Here is an 11,180-nt window from a genome sequence, read left to right as displayed (position 1 = left end):
GTAGCTGCGATGCCAAGAGAAGGCACATGGCTTGTGGGGGCCCTTCTGATGTCATCAAAAGCAGAGTTGGGCCTCACCCAAATATGGCTTTTAGGAAGAACCATCATCACCAGAAGCCTGCACACAGCACCCACCCCCGTGGGACACAGTGACTCGTGAGTGAGGTCACCATCCCTTGAACTGAGGCGCAGAGAGCGGTGGCAGCAGGAGGGTGTGAGGTCACATGGCCGAGGGCAGCCCGTGGCCATGGGCTCGGTGCAGAGCAGCCCTGTGCATCAGAGGGGCATCCCAGGGCTCAGGAGCTGCAGCCCTGGCTGGAGCAGTGGGGCTGGGGCTGTCTCAGGGCACTGCAGGGATGTGCCTGGGCACGGTGCCAGCAGGAAACCACAGGCTGCTGCCCGGGGGGAGCAGGGCGAGCGCTGCGAGGCCACGTGGGCTGTGGTTTGTGCACCTGCAGGCTCCAGCTCCCGCTCTGCCCGGGGGGAATAACGGCCCCTGGGTGACACGCTGAGAGCCAGGGACACGGCTGAGCCCCTGGGCTGCGTGTCTGCTGCCAGGGCAGGGACATGGCCCAGCCCGGGCTCCTCCTGCGAGGGACCCGCCGTGGGGCTCTGCGGGGAGGAAGGGGCCAGCCAGCACTCCTGGGCTGGAGCTCTGTCCCTGGCCAAGGGCTTTTCCCAGCTGCTGCTCCCAGCACAGCGGGGCTGGAGCAGGAGCAGGGGCTGTTTCCTTTCCAGCCTGACACAGACCCGCAGCAGTCCCAGCTCCGTGGCTCCCACGGCTTGGCGGTGCCTGGACGTTCTTGGCCTTGGGTTCTTGGATGAGCCCAGCAGAGGAGATGCTCGTTGCTCCCAGTGCCCCCAGCAGGGACTGACCAGGGACAGACCCATTTCTCCTCCACACCCAGCTTGTCCCATGACCATCCCCTGCCACAGTGACCATGACATGCGCAGCGGGACCTCTGTGTCCCTCATATATGGTCATGAACGGAGCTGGAGGAGTTCATTGGAGGGCTGGGCTGTGTCAGAGGGGAGATACCTCCCGATAACGACTAAAAAGGTGCTGCTGCTTTGATTGGCTCCTCATGCAGCTGGGTCTGCATCTAAGAGATATATTACCCTTTCATCACTGTTGTCTCTGGGGGTCCCCAGAAGCTGTGACAGGGAGTGTGGTGCTGCAGGACTGTTCGAGCAGGACAGGAGGCTGAGGCTGGGGATGGAGGGACTCCTGTCCCCTCGGGTGCTGTGGCTGCTGCTCTGGGTTCATCTGTGCAGGGGTAAGTGCAGCATCCTGGTCCCACAGAGAGGGTCAGTGGGCACTAGTGGGAACATCGAGGGATCTCTGAGAATGGGGTGTCTTTGGAGGTGCCACTGAGATGAGGGGCAGACAGTGCTCAAGTCAACTGAACTTGTGCCTTTCCCTGTGGGTCTGGGGGCACAGGGCTGTTGCAGGGGGGTCTGGGCTTATGGGGAGATTGTGCCCTGTGAAGATCTGGGCACAGTGTATGGGTGGGTAGGGGAAGGTGGTGGCTGCTTTTGGAGGAGGTGCTGCTGGTTGTGGGGTTGTAAATAACCCAGTGGGGTTAGAGCTGAGCACCTCCAGCATGGTGAAAGCCTTGGGGACAAATGTGAGCCTGACACTGCCCTGAGGACAGCATGGAAGGGTACATCATGCACACTGGTTCCTGGGAAGGAGGAACCTCCAGACCTGTGGTCTAGTGTTCAGTGCTCTCCTGAAGGTTCCCATGTTTGTGCTTGCAGGGGCTGCAGAGGTGAGGCTGGAAAATGGTGGTGGACGCTGTGCTGGAAGAGTGGAGGTGAAACAACAGGGAAAGTGGGGGACAGTGTGTGGTCTCTTATGGGACAAGACTGATGCTGCAGTGGTTTGCAATCAGCTGCGTTGTGGGGATGCTGTTGAAGCTTATTACTATGCACTCTTTGGGCAAGGATCTGGCCCCTTTTGGATGTCTGGTGTTGAGTGTGATGGCACCGAGTCTGCCCTGTCTGACTGCACAAACGATCGCTCAGGCGAAGAGTACTGTGTTCACAGCTTGGATGCTGGAGTGACATGTTCAGGTAAGGGGCCAGCTGGTCGCCACCTATGTGGCCACAATGGGGAAGGGAGCTGAGTGTACCCTCAGGGCAGCAAGGAACCTTTTCCAACTGGAAAAGGGCCTGGTGTGGCTGGTCACTGCTGAGTTGAGACTGTCATTGATGGTTTCCCTGGTCTCTGAGGAAAGCCCAGTGGGAACCTGCCACTGCCTGACCCCTCATGTGGCTCAGCCCATGCTCCACGGCTGCCTGGTGTAGGGAGATAGATGTGTTCAGGAAAACCTGTCTGGAAGCCATGAGGACCTTGTTGCAGCTCACATGACACGCAGAGCTCCAGGGAAGGAACAAAGGTGGCCAGTGCCTTTTGAGTTGTGTTCCCTGGTAGATAGGAGTGGCCCAAAGCAGAGGAGCTACTCAGAGGGGAGGAGCAAAGGGATTAGGACGAAGAGCAGGGTGGCCCTTGGCTACCTCCTGCCTCTTACAGGGTCACTCCATGAGAGGTAGGCAGAGAAGGCTGCAGCATCCAATAGCACCTGGGCCCATCACCTCGGGCCAGAGAGCTCTGGGTGCTTCAGGGCCTGGGGCTGATGCCCAGCAGCCCAAGGTCTCCAGAAGAGCAGCAGTTTATCTGAGCAGTGCCTGTGGCTGTGGCTGTGGGAGAACAACCAGACCCCCGTGCTGTGCTGATTTCTGGAGAGCAGGGAGGGGCTCTGGTGTGTTTGTGCCATCAGCACCCACTGGGAGCTGCTGGGATTATTGTGAGACTCTTTGCCTGTAGCCAGATGAGAGATGGGGTGAGACATGCTCAGGACATTGCCAGAGGGCTCTGGGGACTCACAGGGGTCTTTACTTGCTCCAGGGTTTGTGCGGCTGGTTGGAGGGGACAGCCCCTGCTCAGGACGAGTGGAGATCCATGATAAGAAACAGTGGAAAACTGTCTGTGACTCAGACTTTGGTCCCAAAGCCGCTGACGTGGTCTGTGAAGAGCTGCAGTGTGGGGTAGCCCTGTCCATCCCTGGGGCAGCTCATTTTGGAGAAGGTGTTGGTTCCATCTGGGACAGAGAGCTGCAGTGTTTGGGGAATGAATCCTCTCTGGCCTTCTGCCCCACAGGGTCCCCCAGGGACCCACCCTGCACCCACACCAACGATGCCAGTGTCATCTGCACAAGTAAGGACTCAGGGTGGGGTGTTGAATGCTGAGGATGAGCTGGTGGGAGGGAGCAGGATGGGGACAGGACACACAACTGGGTTTGAAGGCAGGAGGGGTGATGTTGTTTTCTGCAGCCCTAAGAGATTGCAGAAGGAGGAGAAGGGAAGGCTGTCCATCTGGACAGTCCTACAGCTGCCACATGTGAAGAGCACCAATGCCCCTTTTCTCCTCTTCCTCTTTCCCCAGGTTTCAGGCTGGTGAATGGCAGCACGGCTTGTGATGGGCGGGTGGAGGTCCAGGTGCTGGGGACCTGGGGCACCCTCTGTGACTCCCACTGGGACCTCTTGGATGCCCACGTTCTCTGTCGCCACCTCGGCTGCGGGTTTGCTGAGTCCCTTCCTGGAGGAGGGCGTTTTGGGAGAGGCACCGGCCCCACCTGGAGAGAGTCATTCCACTGTGATGGGACAGAAGCCCAGCTGGGACAGTGCCCAGTGACTGCCCTGGGAGCCTCCCCATGCTCCCACGACAGGGACGCTGCTGTCATTTGCTCAGGTGAGTGCTGGGAAAACAGCCTCTCACCCCCATTGTCCCCTGGGGTGTGACATGGCCACCCAAAGCAAGGGATCCCAAGGCAGCCACAGGGTGAGCTTCTCCCTGGAGAAACCTCCCTGGAGTGATCTGGAGAGTTTGATCTGCTCCCACTGAACGCTCTGAGGTGGGAGAGCTGACACTGAACAGGGTCAGACATCTCTGCCCTCCTGGGGCACCTTGAGCCACCAGCAGTTTGGGGTCAAACCAGCTCCCAGTCCCTGATCCCCAGGGGTGCAGAGGGGCAGAGATGTGTGGGTTTTCCCATGTATCAGCAGTGCCAGGGCTGAGGATGAGCAAGGCTTCTCCTGGCGCTGCCCATCCCCAGGCCATCCCACCATCTGCTGCTCCCTCCTGCAGGAGCTGCCCCATCTGCCTCAGCAGGGACATGTTGGGTGTCTGTGCCCCACCAAGAGCAAAGAGAGTGTCTTGCCCAGCAGGGCTCAGTCCCTGGAAACCAACCATGAGAAAAGCTGCTCCTGAAGCTCAATGCAGAGTGCTGGGGCAGGCAATGGATCTCAAGGGCTCCATCAGGTTTCTAGAGCCTGGAGAGACACTGCAGGTCTCTGGGCTCTCTGGTGCTGCTGAGGCTGGGCCATGGCTGCTCTCCCCAGGCTCAGACAGCTCTGGGGCCCTGCGGCTGGTGGGTGGAGGCAGCCGGTGTGACGGGCGAGTGGAGATCTTCCAGCGCGGGACCTGGGGCCGAGTCCTGGATGACCAGTGGGACGTGCAGGAGGCCAGCGTGGTGTGCCGGCAGCTGCGGTGTGGAGAGGCAGAGAGAGCCTACAACCCCCCAAAGCCTGAGAGAGGGACGGGTCCTGTGGGGCTGCGAGGGGTGCGGTGCGCAGGGCATGAGCCCAACCTGACCCTCTGCAACACCTCCCTGCCCGAGAGCGCGTTGGCAGCTGGGATTGCCGAGGACGTGGGGGTTGTTTGCCGGGGTGAGTGGCACTGCAGGGACCCCCGGGCTGTGGGCTGGGTGGGCACCATCCCCTGACAGCAGCTGGGCTTCTTCCTGCTGCAGGGAGCCGTCAGGTGCGGCTGGTGAACGGGCCCGGGCGCTGTGCAGGCAGAGTGGAGATCTACTACCGGGGCAGCTGGGGGAGCGTCTGCGATGACGGCTGGGACCTGCCCGACGCCGCCGTCGTCTGCCAGCAGCTGGGCTGCGGAGGGGCGGTGGAGGCCGTTGGCTCTGCTGCCTTCGGGGAAGGCGCCGGGCAGGTCTGGCTGGGCAACGTGAGCTGCTCGGGGGCCGAAGCTGCTCTCTGGGACTGCCCGGCACGGCCCTGGGGGCAGCCCGACTGTGGGCACAAAGAGGACGCCGGAGTCGTCTGCTCAGGTCTGTGCTGGGAGCTGTGCTGGGAGCCCAGGAACAGGGGAGCTCGGGACAAGGGGAGAGCCGGCAATGGCCGAGTCTGTCCCTGGCTGCTGCTGAGCCCCTGCCCAAGCCCATGCTGGGGACACCCACACACAGGTCCTCTCTGTCCCACATGGTGTCTCTGGGGAGTTTTCCCCGAGGGTTAGAGGGGAGGAGAGGGTTGTCTGTCTGTTTAGGGCAGCCAGGGCGACTGTCTGGCCATGCATTTTCCTTGTCTGGGGGCTTCAGGGGCACCCCTGATCCTACTTCCTTGCACCATCCTGTTCCCTTTGGTGTCTCTCCTCACAGAGTTTGTGGCCCTGAGGTTGGAGAAGAATGACAGTTGCTCCGGGCGCCTGCAGGTTTTCTATAACGGGACCTGGGGCAGCGTTTGCTCCAACTCAATGACTCTCCAAACGGTGTCTCTGGCGTGCAAGGAGCTGGGCTGTGGGGATGCAGTATCCTTGGATCCATTCCTCACTTCTGGAACGCTGCCTGGCCGTGCCTGGCTGGATCGTGTGGAGTGTGGGAAGAGTCACAGCTCCTTCTGGCAGTGTCCCTCCGCTCCCTGGCACCCACAGTCCTGCACTGACCTGCGCGACGAGACCCACATCACCTGCCAGGGTAACTCTGAGCCACCCGGGCACCAGCATCCCCAGATTCTGCTCCCTTCTGGGCACTGTCAGACACAGACAGAGCCCACAGGGGTTTTTCCTTTCCATGCCAGAGCCTTCTGCTGCTGGTGGTGGCACAAAGGAGCCTTCAGCTCTCAGACCCCACACATTCTGCAGCAGTGGGCAGCCAGGCTGCCAGCAGAGCCTGGGGGAGGCAGAGGTGTCTGCAGGAGAGGTCTCAACAGAGACCCATCAGGGCTCCAAACAGTGTCCCCCATCCTGCCCTCTGTGAACCAGGCTCCCTTGGGGGCTGGGCAGTCAGGGTACCACACACTGCCGGGTGTGTCCCCTGAGTGACCGGGGTTCAGCTGCTCCCTTGAGCAAGGTGACTCAGGGATGCACAGGCAGAACTCAGCCCCGCTCTCTGCCACACGACCCCCCTGCTGCAGCCCCTCACCACGGCATTTCCTTCTACAGCCAGAGAGACAAGAACGACCCCGGCCCTGGATCCCACGTGCCCAAACTCCAGGAGCTGCACAGGTAGCTGCTCCTCTGCAGGCCTCTCTCCCCTGGCAGGACTCTGCCTGCTGCCCTGGAGCCCTGAGAGGTCTCTGCCTTCTCCAGACAGGGAGAAGATCCGTGTGGTGGGAGGCGAGAGCGGGTGCTCGGGCAGAGTGGAGGTCTGGCACCGCGGCTCCTGGGGGACGGTGTGCGACGACTCCTGGGACATGCTGGACGCGGCGGTGGCGTGCCGGCAGCTGGGCTGTGGCCCCGCAGTGTCTGCCCTGGGCGAGGCGGCGTTTGGGAAGGGGACGGGCCCCATCTGGCTGGAGCAGGTGGAGTGCCGGGGCACAGAGCCGTCTCTGCAGCACTGCTGGGCCCGGCCCGGGGACAGCGGCGCCTGCCGGCATAAGGAGGACGCTGCCGTGAACTGCTCGGGTGAGCATCTCCCGGGGGCTGCACTGTCCTGCCCGTGGCCCCGAGCAGGGCCCTGGGCTCCTGCCTGGCCACCCCTGAAGGAGCAGCCCCACAGGAGGGCCAGTGTGGGTGGGATGTGCCAGGGATGTCAGAGAGGAGGCTCCCTGGGACCTGCACACCCAGCCTCTCAGCACAGCTCTCCTCCTCCTCCTCTGCAGCTGTTTTTCAGGGTTCTATACTGGTTTGAGGGGTGCTATACTGGTTTTGGGGTGTTCATACTGGCCTGGGGGGTACATTCTGGATTTCAGGGGTGTCTATACTGGTTTGAGGGGATTCTGTACTGGTTTTATTGGGTGTTCATACTGGTTTGAGGGGGTTCTTTACTGGTTTGTTGTTCTATACTAGTTTGGGAGATTCTATACTGGTTTTGGTGGTCCATACTGGTTTAAGGAAATTCATACTGGTTTGTGAGGTTTTATACTGGTCTGGGGAGTTCTATACTGGTTTCTTGGGTTTCATACATGTTTTGGGGGTTTTACTGGTTTTAGGGCATCTATACTGGGTTTGAGTAGTTCTGTACTGGTTTGGAGGTTTCATACTAGTTTCAGGGGGTATATAATGGGTTTTTGGGGGGTTCGTACTGGTTTGGGGGTGGGTGCATACTGGTTGGGAGAGCCCCATGGCAGCCCCACCAGTATTGCCAGAAACCACCCCACCAGTGTCCCCAGTAACCAGCCCCTCAGTATTCCCATTACCCACAGTATCCCAGTTAACCCACAGCTCTCCTTCTCCTCCTCTGCAGCTGCACCCAGGACCGCAGCACCAACCCCCCGAGCAGGTAACCTGCCCTGTGTGTCAGCGCCGGCTCTTCCCAGGGCCAGGCTGTGACCCACAGCCAGGGGGAAGGGGCTCCTTGCCAGGGTGGGACTTACCAAGGTGGGATGTCAGCCCCCAGAAGGGTGGGACCTTCCCCATCACTCCCCCTGGGGTCCCTTACCCCGGTGTCACGGGGTCAGGACTGTGGTGTCACAGCCCCCACCTCTCCCAGCCCTGGGGCTGCTATCTGGCTTCCTGCCCGTGCAGATGCCACCCGGGACCGTCTGACCAGCAGCAGGAGAGAGTCCTTGCTTGTCATCATCTGCATCATCCTGGGAGCCCTTCTCTGCTTGCTCCTGGCCCTCCTGGCTGGGCAAGCGTGGAGCGCCAGGGCTGGGCGCAGAGGTGGGTTTGTTCTCCATGGTCCCAGGTGAAGATGGGTGTTGGCAAGGCCAGGGGGGCTGTGGGGTGTCAGTGAGTGGTACAGGCAGAGCTGGGGGGGGACAGGAGTGTGTGCTGCCCACAGTCCCATGTGTCACCCCATTGACTGCCTGACCACAGGCAACCAGCTGGAAGGGGGAGAGAGAGTCCAGACATGGAGGGAGTCAGGGATGGGGCCAGGAGAGAAATGGCACAGCTTGGCTGGGGAGATGGAATAAAGGGGGGATAGATGAGGATGTGACACTGGGAGTGCTCAGCTCCAGGGGAGAGGAAAGGCAGGAGCTGCTCCAAGCTCAGCACCAGGAACAGGATCCAGGGTCCAGAGGGGCACAAGGGCTGTCTCTGAGGGACAGTGTGAGGGTATCATTGCCCCTGACCATCTCCAAGGGGACATTGCACTTCCTGAGGAAGTGGCAGGAGTGAGAGGACAGCACAGTGGGGCTGTGCTGTGGGGACAGCCCTGAGCTGAGCCAGGGGAACAGGGCTGGGGGAGCAGATCAGGATCCATCCCTACTCTGCCCATCCCTGAGCCAGCCCTGCCTCTTGTCTGTAGCCTCTGAGCGAGCCTGGGAGCCCTTCCCTGAGGCCCTGTATGAGGAGATCGGGTACAGCCCAGCACTGGAGAAGCAGCCAAGGTTCAGCTTCTCAGGTGGGTGTGGGTCCCTCATGGGGGCCATATCTCTAAGGCTCTTTCCCCTGGCCCCCACCTAAGACTGACCCCCTGCAGTCCCCTGGCCCAAGGTCCCTGCAGCACTGGGGCTGTGGGTTCTGTGGGGAGAGCAGCCAGGTCTTGTTGTTGGAGAAGAGCTTCATCCTCACCAGCTCATCCTGTCCCAGCCAGTGGACAGCCCCTCACTGCATGTCCCTACATCCCATTGTCAGCTGAGGGGTGAGGGAGGGGGCTGTCCCAAGGCAGCTCTGGGAGCCCGTGTGAGTTGGGGTTTTCCCAGGAGAGCAAGGAAACTCCTGACCCCTCATCCAGTGCAGCCCTGGCTCGGTGGGTCCCCTGTCCCCAGCAGCACTGAGCACAAGCTGGGTCAGCAGAACTCACCCCATAAAACTTCCATCACTCTCTCCAGGCTCCTACTCAGAGGGGTCCCTGAGCAAGATGCAGACCCACTATGAGGACATTGAGGAGGAGGATGGTCCAGGATCAGCACCAGGTAATGGGAGGCAGGAAGGGGTGGATCTCTCCTCCCTGCACACTTGTGATGGACACCAGTGTCACCGTGAGCAGCAGGGGAGGAAATGGGCAGGGGAATCCTCTGGTGCTGCCAAATCCAGTGTCTGAGGCCCATGTCCCTGCCCATCCTCCCTTCCTCTGCTCTGCACGATGTGTCTCCTCACTGTCAGCATCTCTCCTCCCCTTTCAGACGTGCCTGTCCTGCCCAGAGATGACCCAGCAGATGGCTATGACGATGCCAGGGAGGTTTCTGAGCCTGGGGAGGATCCAGTGTCTGGGCAAGGAGACTGGGAAATGCCCAGGGCACCAGAGGATGGAGCTGGTCCCAGGGATGCACGTGGAGGTGAGAGGGACAGACAGTGCTGTGGGTTCCTGGGGTGCCAGATGAATTGCTGCCATATTGAGAGCCCACAGTCTGGCAAGAGACCAACCTGCCCTGGGAGTTTTCCTTGGGGGGGACCCTTGGTGGAAGAGGGAGGTAAATATTTCTCCACTGGTGAGGAGAAGGGAGGAAGGTGATGTACAGGTCAGGATGGGCACCTCGTGGGACGATCACTCAGTGCACTGTCTTGCTGCTTGCAGGGACACACCTGCACCCCCAGAGATGTGCTGAGGCCCCTGGAGCTGAGGCAGATGCCTGGTCCCCTCCCCAGGACAGCACAGGCTATGACGATGCTGAAGAGGTGTCTCTGGCACATCCCCCTGAGGACACCAAGGCTGTGACACCAGAGCTCAGTGCACAGCAGCCCCTGAGCCCTGGGCCAGCACAGCCCGGCCCGGCCATGCAGCTGGGTGCAGCCAGGAGGGAGGAGAGGTCCGTGCAGCTGGGAGAGCCCTGAGCACCAGAGACCCGTCTCCCTTCTCCCAAGGGCAGCAGAAACAGCCCGGAGTTTGCTCTCTGTTTATTCTCCTGTGGTTACTCTGTGCCTCCCCACTTGTTCCTATTAAAGCCTTTGGGGTAGGAAGGGGTATTTTTCTCCTTAACTCCTCCTCCCCCTCCTTCCTCACTGACCCTGGTGTGTCTGGGATCTTTCCTCATGTTCCCCCCTCCTCCCTTACCCCTGTCCCAGTCTGGCATTTGTGCCCTTTCTAAACCCACCCTCACAGAGCAGCACCCCCTCTGCTGATGTGCTCAGCTGACGGCAGCAGTAGGGCTGCTGCAGGGCTGCCTGGACATGGGGGAACCAGAATGGGGAACCCAATTTCCCTTCTCCCTGGGGCTCCTGCTGCCTCTCTGCTGCCAAAGGCACTGATGTGGAGTCCCACACAGAGCAAAATCTCTGCCACTGTCAAGAAACCCAAAGGATCCTCTGGAGGGGGAGGGAAAGAGAGAATGCCCTGACACTGAGGGAGTAAAGGGTTGGGGTGACCAGTTGAGGGTTGGGGTGATCATTGAGGGTTGGGGTGAAAGGGGTTGATCTTGGAGGGAAACAGTCAAAGCCAGAGGCCAATGGCCAAGGGCTGGGTCAACTGGGTCAACACTTGATCCAACCATCAAAGATCCCAGGGAATAAGGATTCCCTGGGAAGGGGCTGGAGATGGTTGGGACACCCGATACGCATCATCAGGCAATGACAATGACACGGCCACCGACTACTGTGCCAGAGATGGTGGTGGTGGTGCTGATGGTGGTCACCACCCCATTGACATGTCCCCACCTCCTGGCATCTCCCTGGCATCCTGGCACAAAGATCCAGGTCTTGTTCAAGCAGAAACTCCAAAACCATTGGAATGTCACCCAAATTCTTCCCAGAATCCCGGCCACGACTCATCCAGCTTCACCTTTAGTCACTCCAGAATGTTGTCTATGCCCAAGGAGCCAGGAATTCCCCCAAATCCTCATATCTCCCCAAAATCCTCATGTTTCCTCCAAAATCCTCTATTTCCCCCCCAAATTCCCTAATTCCCACATTTTCCCCAAAATTCCCTCAAGGGAAGAGACTATTATCAGACTGTTACCAAGGATGGGTGCCACGACGAGAGGGAAGATGCTGCCAATCAGTGTGATTGATAAAGCAACTTCAACTTCATGGCAAGCACACCCTTCCTTTGATACTGTTCC

At 60.0% G+C, this 11,180-nt stretch overlaps 1 protein-coding gene across 1 annotated transcript; it reads left to right on the top strand.

Moving 5' to 3' along the window:
• Window positions 1-1,963: 1,963 nt before the first annotated feature.
• On the top strand, window positions 1,964-11,129 carry LOC311202425 (scavenger receptor cysteine-rich type 1 protein M130-like; the record flags this gene model as incomplete). Its single annotated transcript, XM_084277014.1, has 13 exons — window positions 1,964-2,075; window positions 2,911-3,045; window positions 3,163-3,219; window positions 3,448-3,624; window positions 4,404-4,730; window positions 4,814-5,128; window positions 5,456-5,770; window positions 6,210-6,300; window positions 6,389-6,699; window positions 8,489-8,584; window positions 9,015-9,098; window positions 9,309-9,364; window positions 11,052-11,129. 13 exons carry the CDS (start codon window positions 1,964-1,966, stop codon window positions 11,127-11,129), a joined length of 2,154 nt encoding a protein of 717 aa, XP_084133140.1.
• Between the last annotated feature and the right edge of the window lie 51 nt (window positions 11,130-11,180).

Source organism: Gallinula chloropus (assembly GCF_964237585.1).
Source record: "Gallinula chloropus genome assembly, chromosome: 30".
In the NCBI taxonomy this organism is placed as follows: Eukaryota; Metazoa; Chordata; class Aves; order Gruiformes; family Rallidae; genus Gallinula; species Gallinula chloropus.
Note: the sequence above shows the minus strand (reverse complement) of the source record. Positions and strands in the feature narration are given on the sequence as shown.